Raw genomic sequence first — 23,775 nt, 5'->3', positions numbered from 1 at the left:
TAAAGAATCCACCTGCAATGTGGGAGACCTGGGTTCAGCCCCTGGATTGGGAAGATCTCCTGGTGAAGGGAAAGGCTACCCACTCCAGTATTCTGGCCTGGAGAATTCCTTGGGGTTGCAAAGAGTCAGACACGTAACTTTCACTTTCATTTGACATTTTACTCCTAGAGTCAGAAGCTTCACAAAATATAAATTTTATATCGCTTCAATATCAATATCTCTTATTAAAACTTTTCCATATATTACTATAATGTGAAATTATATATTTGATTAATTTTTAAAATTTTGATAATACTCTTAAATATGAGTAATGTAAAATAATCTGTTAAATTATTTTAAATTACTTTCTCCTGTCATAAGGTTCCCCCATAACTTTGTGGTATGTACCTCTACATTTCCCATCTGCGGCTCTTTCTCTTCTCTTTATTTTAATACAGATGTTTACATTTCTTCCATCTTAAAAACAAAAACACCTTCCTTGACTTTGTGTATTCATTTTATTTCAGCCTTTACAGTCAGCACACTTGAAAATACAGTCTGGACTCCTCTCTATTTCATCTCCCATTCCATTCATAATCAACTCTTATTTCTGTCATGTCACACTACATATTCTTGCTGAAGTCTCAACTGATAAAACCAAGCGATATTTTTTAGTACCTCTCTTTGGTATCTAACACAATGACGACATATCCTCAAAATTTTCTTTCGGTGTTATTATTTTCTTACCTGTAATATATTCTAGCTTCTATGTTCCTGGTTAATATATTATAGTATATACTATCATAAATAGAATTTTTACAAAATTTTTTATGAGATCTGGAGTATCCCCCAAATCATTTGTTTCATATAGCAGTTTACTGTTATCTGGTAACAAGACTTATTAAACTTAAAGATCAAACAGGCATTTAAAAAACTCTTAACATTCTAAATTCTCTCATCTTCTCTGACTTGATGAAAGGGAGCTGTGTTACATTTTCTAGCAAATGTTAGAAAATAACTATTATAATCTTTCCTTCAAGGGAATATAACATTTTGATAGGAAATGTGAAAATAAGTGCTTTTTGAAAAAAAAATTCATGTATAAAGTATTTGGGAAAAAGTGTTCATTGTTGTCAAAAATAAACACATAGTGAATATAAAATTAATTAAAACACATATATCAGCACACTTCAAAATGCTGGAGAGCAAAATTTTATCTGCTCTTAAATCTATCAGATAATTTTAGGTTTTCAACCTGTTACAAACTTTCAGAAATAATCTTTCAAATTAGTTTGTAGGAACAACTACTTAAAATCAGGAAAGATGGCAATTACCTGCTGATTTCAGTAAGAACCTTTGACTGTATAAAAGATAGGATTGAAAAAGTATCATGATTTGGTAAACACAGTCAATGTTACATTTGTATATTTTTATGAGGTACGTTTTTCAACTATGCTAGCTATTAAAACCAAATATTCAAACAACTCCACACAATTCCACTATTATTATATGGTATTTTAAATAATTACATGTTTAACCTACTAAACTGTTTAAGCTATTTAAAAGTGAAGATTTTTTCTTTTTAATCATTGTGTTCCTAGGACTTTAACTATAGGGCATACAGCAACAGTCAAGCAATAAATACTTTGTGAATAAATGATCAAAAATATGTGCAAGTACATTAAGATGAAAATTAGTACACACATATACACACACATGACACCCAAGTAAGTATAACAGCATAAGGCCTACTTAGGTAAACAAAATATAGTCTAAAATTGATTTAGCCCCAAATCACAATTTGATGGTGCTTAGTGGCTCAACTTGTACTTATGACTTTTTTAATGAGGAAACGTCCTCACAAATGAAGATATTATAATCTTCTATTACAACATATTAGAATCTTTACTTTCAAGAGAATCATCAGTGATACAAGGATTGAATATAAAGTCAACAAAAATAAAAGTAAAACAAACAGAATCACTGTTTCCATAACAGAATAATGTAAAAATGACCCTGTACAAACAAAACGGTGAAAGTATTAAAAATTACTTTCAAAACAACAAATTAGAAATAAAAATAACAGCATTTTTAAGACTTAGTTTACATCTACTAGTCTCATTAAGAATCTGATAGCTACTTAGCATAATTTTCACTGTGGTATAAACTTTCCTTTCTTGTTATTTTTAATTTAATAATAAATCATATATAATTATTAATATAAATATTTCTTTATGGTACTTAAGGCAAAGAAGCCCACATTACAATTTTATTTCAAAAAAAATTAGATTCACAAAATAATATTCTAGTAGCTTTTTAATTCTAATTTATCTTTAAAATGAAAGCTTAAAAGAGAAAAGTAAGCAAAATAAAGGAAATAAATGCTGTTCCCAAAAGAGGATTCATAGTATCTGTATTTTTTGCTAACATGACATAATAAATTGCTAAGGATTGTAGGAATTACTATATTAACTACATTTAGTAAAAAATTTATCTTACAAAAGCTGAGCTACAGAATGACTCATTTACAAAATGAGTAAAACTTAAGCTCAATTTTATGGATGGTATCTACAATCAGTTTTCCATGCCCAAACTATATATAGGATCTTTTACTAAAATGAATGGCAACAGCAGTATGGAGCTGAAGACTATAAAATGCACAAAATGGAAGGCATAGTAAATATGGCAATACTTCTGAAGCAAGTGATATCACTGCTTTTCAAGAAACATTACAAAACTTCCCGGAAAGCTTTCTTCCTCATTCTCAGGTTTATAGTTCCCTTAGTTATAAAAGTTTGATGTTATCTAAAAATGTATCCATGGTTTATTGATTGTACTCTAATAATGCTTAAGAAGAAAAAAGAAGTTACAATGCTTAAAAGATCAAAACAAAATAAAATAAGCAAGGCCAAACTGAGAAGTAAAACTAGCCCACTGACACCTACCTCCTGGAAATGCCATTAGCCAGACATTTATGGCTACACGATTTAGAAGAGAGGGGTGATGATGTAGGGGACAAGCTGAGAGGGGCAATCAAACTGTTGATGATTTCAGTCAACTGTGCACTCTGCAAGAAAATAGTAAACCTTTTATTGTTGCTAACAAGAAATATGGTTAAATCTCAGACCTTTAGTGCCTATTAAAGTTTAACCTCTCACGAAACAAGTGAACAAGTAAATGTTTGTTTTAGTACATATTTTACTCTATAAAGAACATTTATACCACTACTAATTTTTCCATTTATTATAAATAAATCTACATTTTTAAGTACTCCTCTTTTTCCATATCCGTTTTTGCTCAGTTCCTTTGTCTAATCATCCTATCCTCTAAAACACTGAAATTCAGCTGATACCATCTATAAAATGTTTCCTTTGAGGTAGCCAAATTAATAATAACAAACTCATAGCTATAATTTATTAAGTGCCAACTATATGCCAGGTACTATATTAAGCACTAAACATAGAATATTGCTAATCTTTACAACTAACCTGCAAAGTAGATAATATTAAAACTACTGATACTACTATTATTAAAATCAATTACAGATGAGGAAGCTGAAGAAAAGATAGATTAAGCAGCCTAATCAAGGATTATAAAATTGGTGTGATGTCGAGCTAGGACAACATGGTGCTCTGTGACAACCTACATGGAATGGGATGGGACGGGTGAGAAAGAGTTTCAAGAGAAAGGGGAGATATATATATATAAACACACACACACACACACACACACACACACACTTATGGCTGATTCATGTTGTATGACAGAAATCAACACAATATTATAAAGCAATTATCCTCAAATTAAAAATAAATTTAAAAGGAAAATAAATCGAGCTAGAATTCAAGCTTAGGCTTCCTTCTCAAATTTTTTCCTAATTTGAATATACCAGTTTTTTCAGATACCCCAAATTTTCATTCACTCTTATCCCAAATTTACATGTAACCTATTTGTAATATATCATAAATATTAATATTCTCAAAACAATCACATATAACAATTATAATATGCATATGCCATATCAATGGAAACAGTACATTTCTACAAAAGAATGACACCTTTTTCATTACACATGTAATCTACTATAGTTCATTAAGAAAAAAGGGAAAGTATGAAGAGGTTTCAAAAATGAAAAGACAATAACCTGTAATAATATTTCACAGAGAAAACCACTGCTAATTATCTTGGTATATATCCATCTCCCAAGACAAAATTTTTTATTTTGAATATTTATGAGTTATTCATAAGAGGATTTAAATACCAGAAAAAGTTTTGGAATCAAAATAATTTATCAAAGATCTATTAAGACTATTTCCACAATCACTTTTTAATGAAATAATCCATATTCCGATGTTATCTTCCACTAAAACCTTCTATCAATAAGTCAATCAAATACCCCACTCAGATCTATTAAGTGGTACCCCAGTTCCTCCTCCATGAAAAAAGTTTAATGATGAGCAATTGTTAGAAAACAAGATTTTCCAACCCTAGTATAATGAGTTATCACCCTATAGCTATGTGCCAACGCTTAACATATTATATTTAAATAACTTTAATTATATCACTATTAGACTAGATATACTAAATATTTTAATTGTACTTAATGTCAAATGACCAACTACAATAACCAATGTCTTAAGAAACTGATACTCTTAAGAAACATATTTAAGTAGAACAGTTTACAAAATCCATTCAAAGTCCACTCATACTTCACATTACCTGTTTTTCTATATTGCGAAGAAGTAGTGTAGGGCTACTTGGTGACATTTCAAAATCTTGTTCTGGTAAAGGATCTTGACTCTCTTGAGGAATCTGGGGAGTCCCAGAAGTGTTTAAGGAAGCTGGTTGGTCTGCAAATTGTACTTGCTTTTTCAGCATGTCTTTTGGAAGTCGACATTCTTCTAGGATCACTATCCCCTAGACAAACAGCAATTAAAGAGTCTGCAATGAAAACAAACTGATTGCTGGAAGAACTTTAATGTTACAATGCACATGAACCATGCTTTTTATCATTCCCTGGAAATCAGAAAATAGACAGTTGGAAGTACTAGTTTTTTTTTTTTTTGGAAGTGTTAACATTTTAAAAATTATTTTATTTATTTTAATTGGAGGCTAATTACTTTACAGTATTGTAGTGGTTTTGCCATACATTGACATGAATCAGCCATGGGTGTACATGTGTCCCCCATCCTGAACCCCACCCGCACCTCCCTCCCCGTCCCATCCCTCAGGGCTGTCCCAGTGTACCAGCTTTGAGTGCCCTGTTTCATGCATCAAACTTGGACAGAAGTACTAGTTTAACTTTGTAAAAAAGTCACTGATCTAAACTAAAATAACATGTATATGTTTGATGGATTAGCCTTGTAAAGTACTGTCATAAATTATATACAAGCAATTGCCTTTCTTATTGGTTTTAGTTACTAGCATTAAAAGCATGAGACATTCAGAATAAAGAAAAAGTTGGAAGGAATGATGCTGAAGTTCCAATACTTTGGCCACCTGATACAAAGAGCCAACTCATTGGAAAAGACCTTGATGCTGGGAAAGATGGAGGGCAGGAGGAGAAGGTGACAACAGAGGATGAGACAGTGGATGGCATTACCGACTCAATGGACATGAGTTTGAGCAAACTCCAGGAGATAGTGAAGGACAGGGAAACCTGGAGTGCTGCAGTCCATGGGGTCGCAGAGTTGAACAAGACTGAGTGACTGGACAACAACAAATTTCATAAATTATCAAACTTACAAACATCCAAACAATAATCTAACTTTATATTAACTCCTTTCAGAGCATTCTAAAGAACCCCAAAACTGTTGTGGCCAGCCAGCAACCATGGATAGGACTGTACTATTGAGAAAAAGTACTCTCTAAACTAATCAAGTTCTCTTTGCTTACAGAGTAGACTGATTAATAATATAGACAAAAATTTTCAACTTTAAGGGGTATTGTCTGAAATGTAAGTAACTGGAGAAATGAGTAGGGATCTAGCTGCCTCTGTACTCCCCGCCTACCATTCATACACACACATACTACTCAACTGGCTTGCTGAATTTTTTCCCCCATTCTCTATCTTCTTCACTCCAACTGTCCTTATCCTAGGTCCCTTAGAAGTAACAAAGAAATGAGAGAAAGGGGAAGAAGGTGCACAAGTGTCATTTGAATCGTTCCATAGTTCTCATCATAGTGTTTCTTCCCTTCCTATCCCTTTTATTACACTTGCCCCTGCAAATAATACATATTATTATGAAACATTTAAGTGTGTGTGTGTATATTGTGTGTATATGTGTATATTACTATTTTTCTGGCAAAATATCAATAAGTTCCTATAGGCTAGTTGCAGAGGTATTAAATGCCTAATATGGCTAAAATATTATATTCTTGAAATGAAAACAGACTAAAACAATAATACAAGTGTATAGCATTTCAAGATGGGATAAATTAAATTGCCATGGGCTAGCTTATATCATGTATAAGTGCTATACATAGGGTGGAAACTACTTATAGATTATTTGTTATATATCAGTAATCTTAGTTTACACTATAGTTGAGAGAATATATCACTAGAATTAACATATTCAGATACTGTATTAAGTATCCATTTTAGTATTTTATAGTAATATATTACAAATGATGCTTAGTAAAAGTAACATTTCTTAAACTATACTTTAACAGCACTAGTAACTTTTATAAAGATAAAACTTTATAATCCAACTGTTGATCCTACTTCAATGACTTTTTATAGAATGCACAAATATGGCTCTCTAGAAATCTCAAGAAATGTATTTAAAAGTAGCTTCTGTTTTACTTGATATCTTAAAAATTAAATTAGATTTGACAGACATAGTATCATCAACCTCAAAAGTTCTTGAAAGTATCTGAAATATCTACCCAAAATTTGTACAAATCTCTAGCAGGTTTTTCACAAGTACCTGTATACAAAAGAAATATAAGTTTTTACTATATTATTTATAATTTCATTTGTTTTTATTACAGTTTATCTTATGGGCCAGGCTGCTGTGAATTACCATGATTTTATTATCCCTACTTACAATATTGTTTCTAGGAAAAAACTGATTCTGAATTTCAAAAGTCCAATTTCCAAACCTTTAAAATACTACCTTTTTATAAGCAGAATGCCTGCTATTGTTAATTCAATTAAGAAAAACATTTTAAAAATTCAGCAAGGGAATCACTCATAGCCAACTTCATAACCCATTTTGTTCTCTTAAACTGTTGCCCTGGACAAAACTCTCACAACATAAGAATGGCCCACAATTTTTCTCTGCCATAGCCAAGAACAGAGAAGAAAGTAAAGAAGATTAAATCCTCTGGAGATATTGCAGAGGTAAGTTTCTGTTCTTAAAAATCAGGAAAAGAATATATGTGTTGGGTTACCATGATGGTCATTTTACAATGTTTGCTAATCTGAATTTCTTTTTTAAATCAGGAAAATAGTCTAATGATAGATAAAATAAGGTAAATAAAAACACAAAATTTCTTTAGAAGGATAAATTGGGTTAACTGAGACAAGTGAAAACTCTAGCATAAGATGAAAGCATATCAGTTGCTCAAAGATGACAATCATTCCTGATAATAACACTAGAGAGATCCCCACTTCCACTCCCAGATTCCTCATTAGAGATGACATAATGTGAAAATATAAACAATTGCCTCAGTGTAACAGGAGGGAAGCGGGCAGGGCACAACCTTCAAAAGAATGACACACCCATAGGACAAGACAAAAATTGGTTAGAACCAACCAGGCCAAAGATGGTAGAGTATTTGACTTCCAGTGGAGCTTGGGCCTCTTACATGCTCATGGTAATACATTAGCATGCTAAATGACACACCCACCAGTGCCCTGACAGTTCTGAGGTGAACCATAAAAGGTCAAAAAGTGGGCATAGTGCAGTTCCTAGAAATCTCCATCCCTTTCCCCTAAATAGTTGGACTAATCCTCCCATGTCCTAGCCTATGAAATTACCCAGCCCATAAACACTAACCACATCACATTTCAGGGCCTCTCACCTTCTGAGACAGCCCATACTCTGTCTGTAGAGTGTGTTTCTCTCTAAATAAATCCACTTCTTACCTATCACTTTGTCTCTCACTAAATTCTTTCTGCGATGAGACATCAAGAACCTGAGTGTCATTAAGTCCTGAGATCAGGTGTGATCTCAATTTAAAGACGGTGGGTTCAATTCCCAGTCTGGGTTCTGGCTAGGTTTTCATCCTGGCCTGTGGGTTCAAGTTCCATCTGAGATGCATGGTTTCATCAGTGACATTTTATATAAAGTCATCAAAACTAATTTTAACCAAAAACTTAAATGAAAAAATTTAAAATAAAATAAAACTAATTTTAAGCAAAAACTTAAATGAAAATTTTAAAAATAAAATACACAATTTAAGATGTGGAAGACCCTATTATAGGATAACAGAAGAAATCTAAAAGAGAAGTTATTTAATATAATTTAGCCAGTTTCTCCAACTAAGAAAAATTATTTTTAAAAAATTAAAGTGAAAAGAAGCTACTGTCTAAGTAAAAGCTGGAGCAGAGAATATGAGAAATACTGAAGCTGTCATGTTTTGACAAAATTGTTGCAAGAACAAGAAAGGGATGTTGCTAATACTCTTCTAAAAATTGAAGCAAAATTTACACCATCTGGACTGTGTCAAAGAATCGGCAATGACACACTCTAGGTCATCTGTCCCTTACTTTACTCTATGAAAACACTGTGTGTTTCCTGACCAGAGATACACAGTAACACTTATTTCAAAAAGCTATTTATAAGGTAGGACATGGAAGCAACCTACATATCCACTTGCAGATGAATAAATAAGGGAGTTATAGTACATACACACAATGGAATATTACTCAGCTGTAAAAAGGAACACATTTGAGTCAGTTCTAATGAGGTGGATGAAACTGGAGCCTATCATAAAGAGTAAGGTAAGTCAGAAAAATAAAGACACATACTGTAATATTAACACATATATATGGAATTTAGAAAGATGGTAATGATGATCCCACATGTAGGGCAGCAAAGACACAGATGTAAAGAACAGACTTTTGGACTCAGTGGGAGGAGGTGAGAGTGGGATGATTTGAGAGAATATTAAAACAAGTACATCACCATATGTATAGTAGATGACGAGCGGCAAGTTCCATGTAAGAAGCAGGGCACGCAAAGCCGGTGATCTGGGATAACCCAGAGGGACAGGGTGGGTAGGGAGGTGGGAGGGGGGTTCAGGATGGGGGGACATATCTATGCCCGTGGCCAATTCATGTTGATGTATATGGCAAAAACCATCACAATATTGTAAAGTAATTATCCTCCAATTAAAATTAATTTAAAAAATAAAAATGCTATTTATAAGAGCATCTCAATTTCTTTCCCTTCTCCTTATCTCTAACTGAGAAGGGTTTTCTCCCCTTTCAATATACAATAAATAAAAAGTTCTGCTTCATTCACAATGCATTAAACCACTCTTCTCAATTTTTGAACTATAATAATTCAAGAAGATATAAGAGCAAAAAGTTGTTTTGCCTATTTAATATAATAGTTAATGAATCAACTAACCTGCACATAAATAATTAAATATCTTGATTAATTTCTAAGAAAGATAAGGTGAAACTACCAAAGTAAAGAAATATGTATTTTGATGGCATAATTATAATGACGTTTTCCATAAAATAAACATAATCTGACTCTTATGGGAACAAAGGGCCAGACACACACCTAGCTTGAACCAAGAAAAAATTTAAAGCCATATAAAAGCCATATTATTGCTGGAAAGATTTATTACCTTAAAATACTTGACTACAAATAGATATATATATTATATAAATATATAACCAAAATTCAAAAAATGTTTAAACAAACAAGTATAAAGCATTGCTTAGAACACAGAATATTAAAATAACCTTTCTCAAGTCAAAGCAAAATGAACCAGACTGTCTAGATTCAGATATAAAAAACTTAGTTATCAATTCAACTAGGAATAATTTTCTTGGAAATTTCCAAATTGCTTTAAACTTGATTTGTTCTTAGAACTCTACTGGCTATAAAAAAAACTTGTGACATCTTTCGGAGAAAATGATCAAAGAAGAGAACTTTTCTGGTGATCTTGAAAGGATTGGGAGATAGCCACAATTAAGGCCCAGCTGAAGATGGTTAAAAATGAGAAACAAACTGAACAGGACTTGCATCAAGAAATTATTCCTGAACACAGCTGCATTAAATTCAACAGACAGAATGGGTAAGCCTAAGGTTTTAAGTCTATGCTTCTATCCACCTTCCTACAAACATCACCACCAAATTTTACAAAGTATTAAACAATATTCATGACTTGCCTAGCTTCTTCTCCCATCCCTGAACAACTCATACTTTCTGCTTTTTTGAATACAATACTAATTTGTCATTCCTAAAACAGATCATGCTGTTATATGCCTTCAATTCTTTTTTTAATATTAATTTATTTATTTTAATTGGAAGCCGATTACTTTACAACACTGTGGTGGTTTTTGCCATGCATTGACATGAATCAGCCATGGGCGTACATGTGTCCCCCCGTCCTGAACCCCCCCCACCACCTCCCTCCCCGTCCCATCCTTCTGGGTTGTCCCAGTGCACTGGCTTTGAGTGCCCTGTTTCATGCATTGAACTTGCACTGGTCATCTATTTCACATATGGTAATATACATGTTTCAATGCTACCCTCGCCTTCTCTCTGAGTCCAAAAGTCTGTTCTTTATATCTGTGTCTCTTTTGCTGTCTCACATATAGGGTCATTGTTACAATCTTTTAAATTTCATATATGTTAATATATTATATCAGTGTTTTTCTTTCTGACTTACTTCATTCTGTATAATAGGCTCCAGTTTCATCCACCTCATTAGAACTGACTCAAATGTGTTCTCTTTAACAGCTGAGTAATACTCCATTGTGTATATGTACCACAACCTTCTTATCCATTTGTCTGCCGATGGACTAATTTAGGTTGTTTCCATGTCCTTGCTATTCTAAACAGTGCTGTGATGAACATTGGGGTACACATGTCTCTCTCAATTCTGGTTTCCTCAGTGTGTATGCCCAGCAGTGGGATTGCTGGGTCATATGGCAGTTCTATTTTCAGTTTTTTAATGGCTTCAATTCTTTACGAAACTCCTTTTTCAGTTCCATAGGTTCATTAAGCAAATTACTATTTATCTTCCAGAGTCATACTAAAGCATCACCTGTTTACTGATGTTTTCTCTCATCTGCACACCCTTAAAGACAGAGTTAAGCACTCTCTCTATGCCACACCTAAATCCCATGGATGGAGGAGCCTGGTAGGCTGCAGTCCTTGGGGTCACTAGGAGTCGGACACGACTGAGCGACTTCACTCTCACTTTTCATTTTCATGCATTGGAGAAGGAAATGGCAATGCACTCCAGTGTTCTTGCTTGGAGAATCCCAGGGACGGCAGAGCCTGGTGGGCTGCCGTCTATGGGGTCGCACAGGGTTGGACATGACTGAAGCAACTTAGCAGCAGCAGCAGCATATCTTATTAAAACCACATATCATTCCACATATTGTATTATATTGAAATCAACTATATTTTACATGCTCTCTCTCTCCTACCAGAATATAAACTCACAATAGAATTTAAAACTCAATAATCGTTATTGATGTGCAGACCCTAGGTAGGATTAACTACATGGTTTGAGGACTCTATTTCCTTCCCTTCTCAGCTTTTTTTGTTTCAGACCAGCCAGCATCAACCTTACAATATTATCTCCATTATGTCCAGTTTCACTATGTAGAATATGGTTTCTCACAAAACTTGTATGTGTTTTTAGATTCCACATACAAGTGATATAATAAAGTATTTGTCGTTCTCTGTCTGGCTTACTTCACTTGATATGATAATCTCTATGTCTATCCTTGTTGCTGCAAATTGCGTTATTTCATTATTATTCATTAAAACAACACAAATAAACTCATATACAAAACAGAAATAGACCCACAGATACAGATAAACTTATGGCTACCAAAGGGGAAAGGGGGAGGGATAATTCAGTTTGGGGTTAACATATACACACTACTATACATAAAATAGTTAATCAACAAGGATATATGTATAGCACAGGGAACTATATGAAATATTTTGTAACAAGCTATAAGGAAAAAGGATCTGAAAAAAATAGATGTATATGCATGTATAACTGATACACTTTGTTGTACAGCTGAAACTACACAACATTGTTAATCAACTACATACCAATATAAAATGCAAACTTTAAAGAATATGTTGAAATTAGTAGCATGGGGAAAGGGAAATGGATCAGGAAGGACTATACAAATATTCCAGCTGTAAAGTAATGCTTTATTATTCTAAAAACTACACCCAAACTAGTAAAAATTTTATATTTGATAAATTTGGGGGTGAGTACACAGGTATTCATTAAATTGCTTTCTAGAACTTTTTTATGCATTTATAATTTTTCTTGAAACAAAAAATTCTAAAGAGATTTCAATAAGATACACTCAGAATTTCACACAAGTTAAAATAAATGCCAACAAAGTCAGGCTTATAAAAAATGTGTATCATCTGCATTAACTGGAATCCAGTAAAGAAATTCTTTAACTGCTTGATATGATAAAATGATTATGATAAATTCTAAAAATAGTTTCAACTTATAGAATATATCAAATCTTAAAACATTACATTTTTATAAAGCCTAGTAACAATTATTTTCTGTGGAGGGATGAGAAGAAACTAAAACCAGTATTTTTGTTTTTAAACAGAAGAACACACAATACCTTGGAGGCACGAATCTGCCTGTGAACATCTGTTAGTTGCTGGATTTTGTATTCTAGCTCTGAAATCTGGGCTTGAAGCCATGTCCATCGGCTGCCAACTCTTGCTCTGTCTACAAGCCACTTCCATTCAGTACTACAGTTACTGTGAACAAGACAAACACAGCTAGTTAAAGCACAAAGACAGTTAGGTTTTCACACAGATTGCTTAATAACTTCCTTGACTCTCGTCATACAACCCCAAATTTCTTTACAAAGCATCTAATTACATTAAAGAATGGTACATCAATTTTTCAAATATTTTATTTCCTTATCTTTTTATCCCATAAACACATGTTTTCATTCAATATTGTGTACCTAGTAGGATAATCTCCTTGTTATTTAATAGTTTATTAATGGTCAAGGGCTGAAACAGAAGTAGATCAGCAAAGGAAAAGAAACAAAAATGTCAGTACTAACACCATGCAAAAACTGTTACATGAGCCTTTTATATGTAAGCAGGTATCAAGTATAGGACAAGTCATTTGAACTGTACTAGATCTAAATCCATGTAACAAACCACACAGTACTCAATTTTACTATATATAATTTTCATTTGCTAAAATAGGAATATTTTTAAATGCCAAAAATTATCAAAAACAGGAACACTGCTACATACAAATATATAAATCTTTATTTTAATTAAAGTTTGTTAAAAACTTCATTCCTAGGATTCACAGTTCAGAAATGACAAAAAATTTATATATCAAGTCTTTCTTTCATGAATATTTGAAAATGAGATTTGAATCTTATGTCCTTGATCTTTTGGCAAAAGCACTACTCTAATCCACAGTTTGTGAGATTACAAATTAATTACTTTATGAAAATATTTCAACCATTCCAACTAGAAAACAATCACAGTTCAGGGTGGGGAGCAGAGACAGGGTTTGTGTGTATTTTGGATAATTAATTAGGAGCTTCCTCTTGCCAAGGAAGAAACTGAAGACAGTATAACAGAAGAAATTGAAACTACAACTGAAGGGCGATAACTACTTAATGGCAAATCACAAACTTCATGAAAAACATGTCTAAAAATTGCATTTATTGTCAAAACCCATTGAAGGCACAACACTGAAAGTGAACCCTATTGTAAACTACGGACTTTGAGTGATAAGGATGTGTCAGTGTAAGTTCATAGATTGTTATACAAACACTACCTTTATGCAGTATGTCGACAGTAAGGGAAGCCATATCTGTGTAGGGACAGGGGATATATGGGAACTCTGTATTTTCAACTCAATTTTGCTATAAACCTAAAACTTCTCTAAAGATTGAACTTTATTAATTTTTATACATATAACCATAAAGAAATATCTTTCATATAAACTTTAGCCAGGGAAAACATTTAAGAGATCATTTCTTGTCAAAGACACAGAATTATTATAACTCTACTACATAGAATTCATTTATTATAACATTTTTATTATACCAGTGTTCTCAAAATGCTTTTTTTTTTTCCAGACTCTAATTTTGTATATAAGGTGACTGCAGAGACTGACATATAAATTAGGACTTCTTTTGGTGTTACCCGTTTATAGTTACTACTGTGATTCTGCAAATGTGATACTTTTAAATCACATTTTCATAACTATAGGCAAACTAAAAATGCCTTTTGAAAATAAATATTATCTATGAATACTGTAATAATACTAACTGCCATTCATGAAAGAAGTGAAGAAGGCAAGGACCGCATCATGCAGTAGTCGCACAGGTGAGGGTAAAGTGCCAAAAGGAAGTTATTCACAAGATAGTAATACAACTTTTTTTCTGAGCACTCAAGCCGCTAGGTAGATAATGTACTGGGATATGAGAATAAATAAGGAAACCAATTAGGACACCATTTATAAAACCATTTATAATAATCTAAATGAGGTCAGATAATGTGATCTCTAAATATTTCACATGCTGTCCTACATATCCCAGCCTTCACTGCAGTTAGGTTGGAGCCATGTCACTAGTTCTGACCAAAAGACTGTGAACAAAACGGATATAGTTATTCCCAGTCCCCCTGATCACTAGAGCTATACAGTGCAGATATGACAGCTACAAGATGAAAGAGGGTCATAGCTCACACCACACAGGACTTTATGTAAGCCACTGTAAACTTTTGCTGTGCTAAATTACTGAGATTAGAAGGTTAATTTGTTACTCCAGGGCTTATTCTGACTAAAACACAGAATAAAATATGAAAATGGCCTGGACTGGAAATGAGGTGAGAGATAAAGATGAAATGAAGACTACAGGATGGATTCAAGATTTAAGTACTGCACTCAATATGCCAGAAAATTTGGAAAACTCAGCAGTGGCCACAGGACTGGAAAAGGTCAGTTTTCATTCCAATCCCAAAGAAAGGCAATGCCAAAGAATGCTCAAACTACTGCACAATTGCACTCATCTCACATGCTAGTAAAGTAACGCTCAAAATTCTCCAAGCCAGGCTTCAGCAATATGTGAACTGTGAACTCCCTGAAGTCCAAGCTGGTTTTAGAAAAGGCAGAGGAACCAGAGATCAAATTGCCAACATCCACTCAATCATGGAAAAAGCAAGAGAGTTCCAGAAAAACATCTATTTCTGCTTTATTGACTATGCCAAAGCCTCTGACTGTGTGGATCACAATAAACTGGAAAATTCTGAAAGAGATGGGAATACCGGACCACCTGACCTGCCTCTTGAGAAATCTGTATGCAAGTCAGGAAGCAACAGTTAGAACTGGACATACAACAACGGACTGGTTCCAAATAGGGAAAGGAGTACATCAAAGGCTGTATATTGTCACCCTGCTTATTTAACTTACATGCAAAGCACATCATGAGAAACGCTGGAGTGGAAGAAACACAAGCAGGAATCAAGATTGCTGGGAGAAATATCAATAACCTCAGATATGCAGATGACACCACCCTTATGGCAGAAAGTGCAGAGGAACTAAAAAGCCTCTTGATGAAAGTGAAAGTGGAGAGTGAAAAAGTTGGCTTAAAGCTCAACATTCAGAAAACGAAGATCATGGCATCTGGTCCCATCACTTCATGGGAAATAGATGGGGAAACAGTGGAAACAGTGGCTGACTTTATTTTTAGGGGCTCCAAAATCACTGCAGATGGTGACTGCAGCCATGAAATTAAAAGATGCTTACTCCTTGGAAGAAAAGTTATGACCAACCTAGATAACATATTCTAAAGCAGAGATATTACTTTGCCGACTAAAGTCCGTCTAGTCAAGGCTATGGTTTTTCCTGTGGTCATGTATTGATGTGAGAGTTGGACTGTGAAGAAGGCTGAGCGCCGAAGAATTGATGCTTTTGAACTGTGGTGTTGGAGAAGACTCTTGAGAGTGCCTGGACTGCAAGGAGATCCAACCAGTCCATTCTGAAGGAGATCAGCCCTGGGATTTCTTTGGAAGGAATGATGCTGACGCTGAAACTCCAGTACTTTGGCCACCTCATGCGAAGAGTTGACTCGCTGGAAAAGACTGTGATGCTGGGAGGGATTGGGGGCAGGAGGAGAAGGGGATGACAGAGGATGAGATGGCTGGATGACATCACTGACTTGATGGACTTGAGTCTGAGTGAACTCCGGGAGTTGGTGATGGACAGGAAGGCCTGGCGTGCTGCGATTCATGGGGTCGCAAAGAGTCAGACAAGACTGAGTGACTGAACTGACTGAACTGAACTGAGGTCTTGAAGTATGATGAAGTAAGCATGGGGAAATCAAAGATGATCTTAAGCATTCTTTCATTAAATTTTACTCCGGTCAGAAAATTTTCCTATAAAATGCAACTTTGTTTGGTAATCAAACTGATTTTTAGCTCATGGAAAAATAGAGAAAAATAAAAATTTATGGAGTTGATGTTAGCCCATGTGGTGGTGGCCATAGTTGCTAAGTCGTATCCGACCCTTGTGACCCCATGGACTGTAGTCTGCCAGGCTCCCCTGTCCATGGGATTCTCCAGGCAAGGATACTGAAGTGGGTTGCCCTTCCCTTCTCTAGAGGATCTTCCTGACCCAGGGATCAAACCCAGGTCTCCTGCACTGCAGGCAGATTCTTTACCGCCTGAGCTAGCAGGGAAGCTCTTCTGCTTCTGTTAGGTCCATACTATTTCTGTCCTTTATCATGGCCATCCTTGCATGATATGTTACCTTGATCTCTCCAATTTTCTTGACGAGATCTCTAGTCCTTCTTATTCTATCATTTTCCGCTATGTCTTGCACTGTTCACCTAAGAAGGCTTTCTTATCTCTCCCTGCTATTCTCCAGAACTCTGGTGGCTCAGAGGTTAAAGCCTCTGCCTCCAATGCGGGAGACCCGGGTTCGATCCCTGGGTCGGGAAGATCCCCTGGAGAAGGAAATGGTAACCCACTCCAGTATTCTTGCCTGGAGAATCCCATGGATAGGGGAGCCTGGCAGGCTACAGTCCACGGGGTCACAGAGAGTCGGACACGACTGAGCGACTTAACTTCTGCATTTAGTTAGGTTTATCTTTCCCTTTCGTTTCTCTGCTTTTCTCAGCTATTTGTAAAACCTCCTCAGGCAACCACTTTGCCTTCGCGCATTTCTTTTTCTTTGGGATGGTTTTGGTCACTGCTTCCTATACAATGTTGCAAACCTCCATCCATAATTCTTCAGGCACTTTATCTACCAGATCCTTTCCCTTGAATCTATTAATCACTTCCATTAGATAATTATATGGGGGATTTGATTTAGGTCATACCAGAATGGCCAAGTGGCTTTCCCTACTTTTTTTTCAATTTAAGCCTGAATTTTGCAATGAGGAGCTCAATGATCTGAGTCACAGTCAGCTCCAGGTCTTATTTTTGCTGACTGTCTGGAGTTTCTCCATCTTCAGCTGCAAAGAATATAATCAATCTGATTTGGTATTGACCATCTGGTAATGTCCATGAGTAGAGTCATCTCTTGTGTTGTTGGAAGAGGGCGTCTGCTATGACCAGTGTGTTCTCTTGGGAAAATTCTGTTAAACTTGGCCCTGCTTCATTTTGGACTACAAGGCCAAACTTGCCTACCTGACTTCCTACTTTTGCATTCCAATCCTCTCCAATGAAAAGGACATCTATTTTTGGAGTTAGTTCTAGGAGGTCTTATAGGTCTTCACAGAACCATTCAACTTCAGCTTCTTTGGCATTAGTGGTTGGGGCATAGTGGTGGATTACTGTGATGTTGAATGGTTTGCCTTGGAAACAAACCAAGATCATCCTATCATTTTTGAGACTGCACCCAAGTACTGCTTTTCAGACTTTTATGTTGACTATGAGGGCTACCCCACTTCTTCTAGGGGATTCTTTCTTTGAACAAGGGATTCTTGCTTGGAAATAGGTCTAAAAGATAATTATGATTGTAAATATGTTACAGATAAGTATATGGCTATTTCAATCAAAGGAGATTAACACCTGTTGTACCTCAAAGACAAAACATGTTTTTGTAAACAATTTATATTACCAATGATGTAATGGCTTACATGGGATTCCCAGGTGGCAGAATCCATTTGGCAATGTAAGAGAAGCAGGTTTGATCCCTGAGTTGGGAAGGTCCCCTGGAGTAGGAAATGGCAAGTCACTCCAGTATTCTTGCCTGGAAAATTTCTTGGTCAGAAGACCCTGGTGGGCTACAGTCCATGGGGTCACAAAGACTCGGATTCGACTGAGCACACATATAATAGCTTATGTAACTTACAGTGTAACAAATCAGAACAAAGCTGAAGCAACAAGAAATAAAAAAGAATGTGAAGCATACCCAGCGTCTAGACTCCTCAGTCAGCATTAAGCTTGGCCTGTCAGACCACGAAGAATTCGACTCCCCACATCTCTCTGGAGTAGGCTGAACTGATCACAAACCACCACATGCCTTCATCTTCACTGGAAATAGGAGGTCCTACTTCTAGTGACGATCAGGGCAAATACATCCATGAGCGGACCTGGGCAGTTAGATTGGGCAGTCAGTCCTCAGGAAGGCAGTATATGCCTTCAGTCCTCATCTTCGCTTATTTGCAGTCACCATTTAAGTTACTGATGGAAATAAGTACAAGCTGATTAACCCAAGTCGTTTTGAGTACAATACCTACTGGTACTAACTTCTGCTTAACATCAGGAATCTATATCACTCTTTTGCTGTTGTTTTTTTTTTTCTCTTTTTACATCACTGTTTTAACCCTGAAATAGTTTGTTCCTCAGAATAAGACAGAGCTTTCTCATATTACACTTTAAGTTACCAAGACTTAAAGAAAAACTTGTATAAATTAATCTTGCCTTTAACAGAGTCTGTTAGGTTAGTAATAAAAATGAGTTGACTATGATTTAAAAAAAATAAAGAAGATCCAACTGTAAAATAATTACAATTCCAAGAATAAAATACATAAAATTAGGCCAAACTTCTCTGCTGTCTGCACACCTAGAAGAACTTAGCCTTTCCTGGAATTTCATTCCTTTAGATGAAGGGATAGCAAACTTTCTTTAAAGAGAGAGACATGAAATATTTGTTTTATGGGCACATGGTCTGTTTAATAACTGCTCAACTCTGCTGTCATAGCATGAAAGCTGCCATAAATGAAAGGGTTTAACCATCTATCAATAAAACTTTATCTCCAAAAATAGACAATAGGCCAGACTTGGTGCATGGTCTATAGTCTTCCAATCCCTGATATAGAACATGTTTTCATATGACTTTCCTTAATGAAATGTCTTTTAAAATCTTTTGTTCATATTTAATTAGCTATCTTATAAGACTATAAGCTATATATAAGGCTATACACATTGTAAATACTTACAGCTCCCAATCTGTAGCTTGCCTTTCATTTTCCTAAAGGTGTCTTTTGAGCAGCAAAAGATTCTAATTTTGATGCAGCCTAATTTTTCAAATGTTCCTTTATGGAAAGTTCTTTTTTATGTCCTAGGAAATATTTGCTTAACACAAACTCATAATGATTTACTCATGTTTCTAAAATATCAAAGAGTTCTACAGCTTTAACTTCTAGATCTACAATCCAATTCAAGTCAAGCTCTGTGTATTGTATGAGGTATGGTCCAGATTCATTATTTTCTATAGGATATCTAGTTCCTGAATCATTTGTTGAAAAGATTCTTTAATCCTTTAATAGAAAAAAACCTATCCTAGAATAGATAAAAGACTACCCATATGAATACTATATGCTGTATACATACTTACATACACACAGAGAACCCTTAGGATATCTTTCCATCATTTACCTACATACCTACCTGCCTGTGTCAACACCATGACCCAGTATCACACTATCATTGTAGTTTAGTGTAATTCTTAAAATAGAGTAAATTCTCCAACTTTGCTCTTTCCCAATATTGTTTTGACAATTCTAAATTTGCCTGACAGTCTCTTTAAATAAATAACCAGCATTTTGAATAGGACTGCACTGCATCCATAGATCTATTAGTGGAGAATTAACATCTTAACAACACTGAATCTTCTGATCACGTATGAGGTATTATTTCTGTTTATTCAGATACTGGTCATTTCTCTCAGCTATGCTGCATACAGTTTTAAAATTTTATCTCTATGTATTTCACGTTTATCAGCTGACTTGCTCAGTTGTGTCCGACTCTTTGTGACCCCATGGACTGCAGCACACCAGGTTTCCCTGTCCATCACCAAACTCCTGGAGCTTGCTCAAACTCATGTCCATCAAGTCGGTGATGCCATCCAACCATCTCATCCTCTGTCATCCCCTTATCCTCCTGCCTTCAATCTTTCCCAGAATCAGGTTCTTTTCCAATGAGTCAGTTCTTTGCATCAGGTGGCCAAAGTATTGGAGTTTCAGCTTCCGCCAAAGTAGTCTTGTACTGGCAAAGTAACGTCTCTGCTTTTTAATATGCTGTCTAGGTTGGTCATAGCTTTTCTTCCAAAGATCAAGCATCTTTTAACTTCATGGCTGCAGTCACCATTGTTCATGCTTATGTAGCATTCATAAATTGTTTGGATGTCAGAATATAAAAATATAGTTGACTTTTGTATAGTGACCTGATATCCTTTGATGCTGTCAAATTCACCTAGAGGAGTTTTAGTACCTTCCTCATAAAGTCCTTAGGATTTTCTATGTATTACTATATTACGTCAACTGCAGATAGTTTTACTTTTAATCGGATTCCTTTTATTATTTTTATCTTACTGCACTGGCTATGAATTCCTGTATAACGTTAATTATAAGCTGTGTAAGTGGACATTCTTACCTTCATCCTAATCTTATAGAGAAAGCATTCAGTCTTTTATTACTAAATGTAATGTTAGCTACAGATGTTTTATAAATGCCCTTTATCAGACTGAAGAAGTTTCTGTCTATTCTGGGTCTGCTGTGAGTTTTTATCATGAATAGGTTTGAATTTTGTCAAATGCATCTGGTCAAGAGGGAGGCTTATGCCATAAACTTTACACTTTCCTTCTTTTCTAACGTAAGAAATCTGTAACTTTAAATTTTTGTCTAAGCATTTCTTTAGTAATCCAACAGCTGTATCTTACAAAATGTGACATACTGTATTTTCATTATCATTCTGTTTAAAACATTTTACATATTCTCTTGTGATTTCTTTGATCCAAGCAATATTTAGAAATGTATAATTTAATTTTGATATATTTTAGACATACATATTTGCCATTTTCTATCACTTTCCTTTGTGTAGACTGAGTCTTCACTCAGTATCATATTCATTCAGCCTAAAGAACATTTTAAGATTTCTTATAATATAGGTATACTGATAGAAAATTTTCTTACTTTGCTTATTTGGAATGTTATTTTGCCTTTGTTTTTAAAAGTAATTTTAGGTTAAATTTTTTTAAAAATTTCTTTCAGCCCTTTAAATATATCATTCCATTGCTTTCCAGCTTGCTTATCTTCTGATGAGAAGTCGGCAATGATTTTTTTTTCCTTTGCTTCCTTATTTTTTTTTTTTTTCTCCTCTTACTGCTTTTAAGATTTTCTCTACATCACTAGCACTTGGTGATTTGACTACAACACACCACAGTGTGGTTCTGTTTGTAATCCTACTTGTAACTTACTGAGATTCTTAGGTCTGCAGTTTTATGTCCTTTTAAGTCTTTGAGCATACTAACCATATTTTAGATATTTTAAAGTCTCTGCCAACTAATATCTGTCATTTCTGTGTCTGTTTCTATTGATTTTTCTTCCTCTTTGCACGTCCAGTAGTTCATTGTGTGTGTGTGTCTGTGTATGAACGTATGTAAGCAAATACACACACATTTATTATGGAAACCATGAATAAAATATTGTTGAACTTATAGATTTTATGATCTTCCTTTTAAAGAGAAAATATTGTTTCAAGGGATTATTATTTACTGTTCAACTTCATTCTTTTCAGCTTTCTAGATTTGTTAGAGCAAGTATAGAGTAGCCATTAGTCACCAGGTCAAACTCAGCCTTACTCTTTGAGGTGTTACCAATCTGGGGCCTCTACTGAATGCTCCAGATGTTCAACAAAGTCTCTCCACTGTGCTTATTCAGAACTCAAACATCCCTCAACCTTGTAAGCACTTGAGATTTTTCAGATTACAATTTCCTAATAACTTTATGGGTGCCCTTATGGAGTTTTACTTACACATGCACAGCTTAGTATTTAACAAAGGTCTCAAGAGGACTACATGAAGATCTATGATGCTCTTTCTTTGAGTACTTAAGTCCACCTTCTTTAGCATTCTGATCTAATGATTCCAGCTATCTGAGCCTCTCCAACTCTAACCTTTATTTCAGTCAAGCAAGACCACTGTGCTCTATTTGGCTTTCCTTTCCCTGCACCAGATATTTAAAAATGCCTCTAGGCAGAAAACAAGGGCAATTAAAGGGCTCACCTCATCTGTTTCTTTTTTCTCAGGAATCACTGACTCTGACCTTTGCTGCTTTATATCAATTTTCTGAAAATAATGACTTTCATATATTTCTGTCTCATTTCCCAGCTATTTACAGTCAAAGAGAACAAATAGTACCAGTAATGCCACTCCATTACGGCTAGAAATCAAAGAACTTTATTAATATGTGTTTGTGTGTGATCTCTCTAAAATGTTTCTATTTTGTTTCAAATATTTCATACTCAGAATTTCATTGCCTTTAAAAAAATAAAAACCAGGTACTTCCCTGGTGATCCAGTGGCTAAGACTCTAAGCTCCCAATGCAGGAGGCCCAGGTTCCTCCCCTGGTCAGGAAGCTAGATCCCACATGCTACAACTAAGATCCAGTGCAGCCAAATACAAAATAAGTGAATATTAAAACAAACAAGCAAAACTACAGTTGCAGGGTAAGACCAGAATCTTAACAACAACAAAAACCATTAAAATCGATTCCCAGGTTTCTTTAGGGGGTGTTCCTGGACTATTTCAAGAAAGCAGAGCTGTTTATCCACCATCTATCTACCTTTCAACTTTTCTATAAGAGATAGTTAAATTATGTTTGAGCCACTACAGTTTTAAGTCTCTTTCTTACAACTTAGCCTTTATGCTAAATGCTACAGAAATTCTTATGACCAAAAGAGTGATTATAAGATAAACCCAAAGCATGTGTACTAACTGTATAACATGGTAGGGACAGAAAGCAGATAGCAAAGAGACAAAGGTTGATGATCCTTTTTTACTTCACTATACCATATATACTATCTTGGCAAAATATCATTTAAAAAGAGACCCAAGTGCCTAACAAGACAATAGTTCTAGTAAAAGCAGCCAGAAAAAGTCATAATGATGTAATGTAGTGACGGTTCCTTGGTGTTTTAATCCTCATAAACAAATCACTTTAGGCAAGAATTAGTTCATTTGCAAGAGAAAAAAAAAAAGAATACAACTCTGCTTAGGGAGGCTCTCTCTGACTACAGACTACTTCTAACTTAATGAATAATCCAAGAATACAGGGCACCTTGAAGGAATAGAAAATCCAGTTGCTTCTCTGCTAACAACAACAAAAACATGTATAACAACAAC

The 23,775-nt window shown here is 34.9% G+C and overlaps 1 protein-coding gene across 6 annotated transcripts in view; it reads right to left on the bottom strand.

Moving 5' to 3' along the window:
* The window catches only part of KANSL1L (KAT8 regulatory NSL complex subunit 1 like), a 134,294-nt gene that overhangs the window by 63,726 nt on the left and 46,793 nt on the right, over window positions 1–23,775 (bottom strand). For all 6 annotated transcript variants that reach the window (XM_018059961.1, XM_018059974.1, XM_018059975.1 and 3 more), the window contains exons 3-5: window positions 12,785–12,926; window positions 4,699–4,896; window positions 2,925–3,046 (exon numbers count right to left, since the gene is read on the bottom strand). In XM_018059961.1, the coding sequence (XP_017915450.1) occupies window positions 2,925–3,046; window positions 4,699–4,896; window positions 12,785–12,926 (462 nt within the window). The remainder of the gene's footprint in view (window positions 1–2,924; window positions 3,047–4,698; window positions 4,897–12,784; window positions 12,927–23,775) is intronic.

This window comes from Capra hircus, chromosome 2 (assembly GCF_001704415.2).
Source record: "Capra hircus breed San Clemente chromosome 2, ASM170441v1, whole genome shotgun sequence".
In the NCBI taxonomy this organism is placed as follows: Eukaryota; Metazoa; Chordata; class Mammalia; order Artiodactyla; family Bovidae; genus Capra; species Capra hircus.
This window is presented reverse-complemented; position numbering and strand designations above follow the sequence as displayed.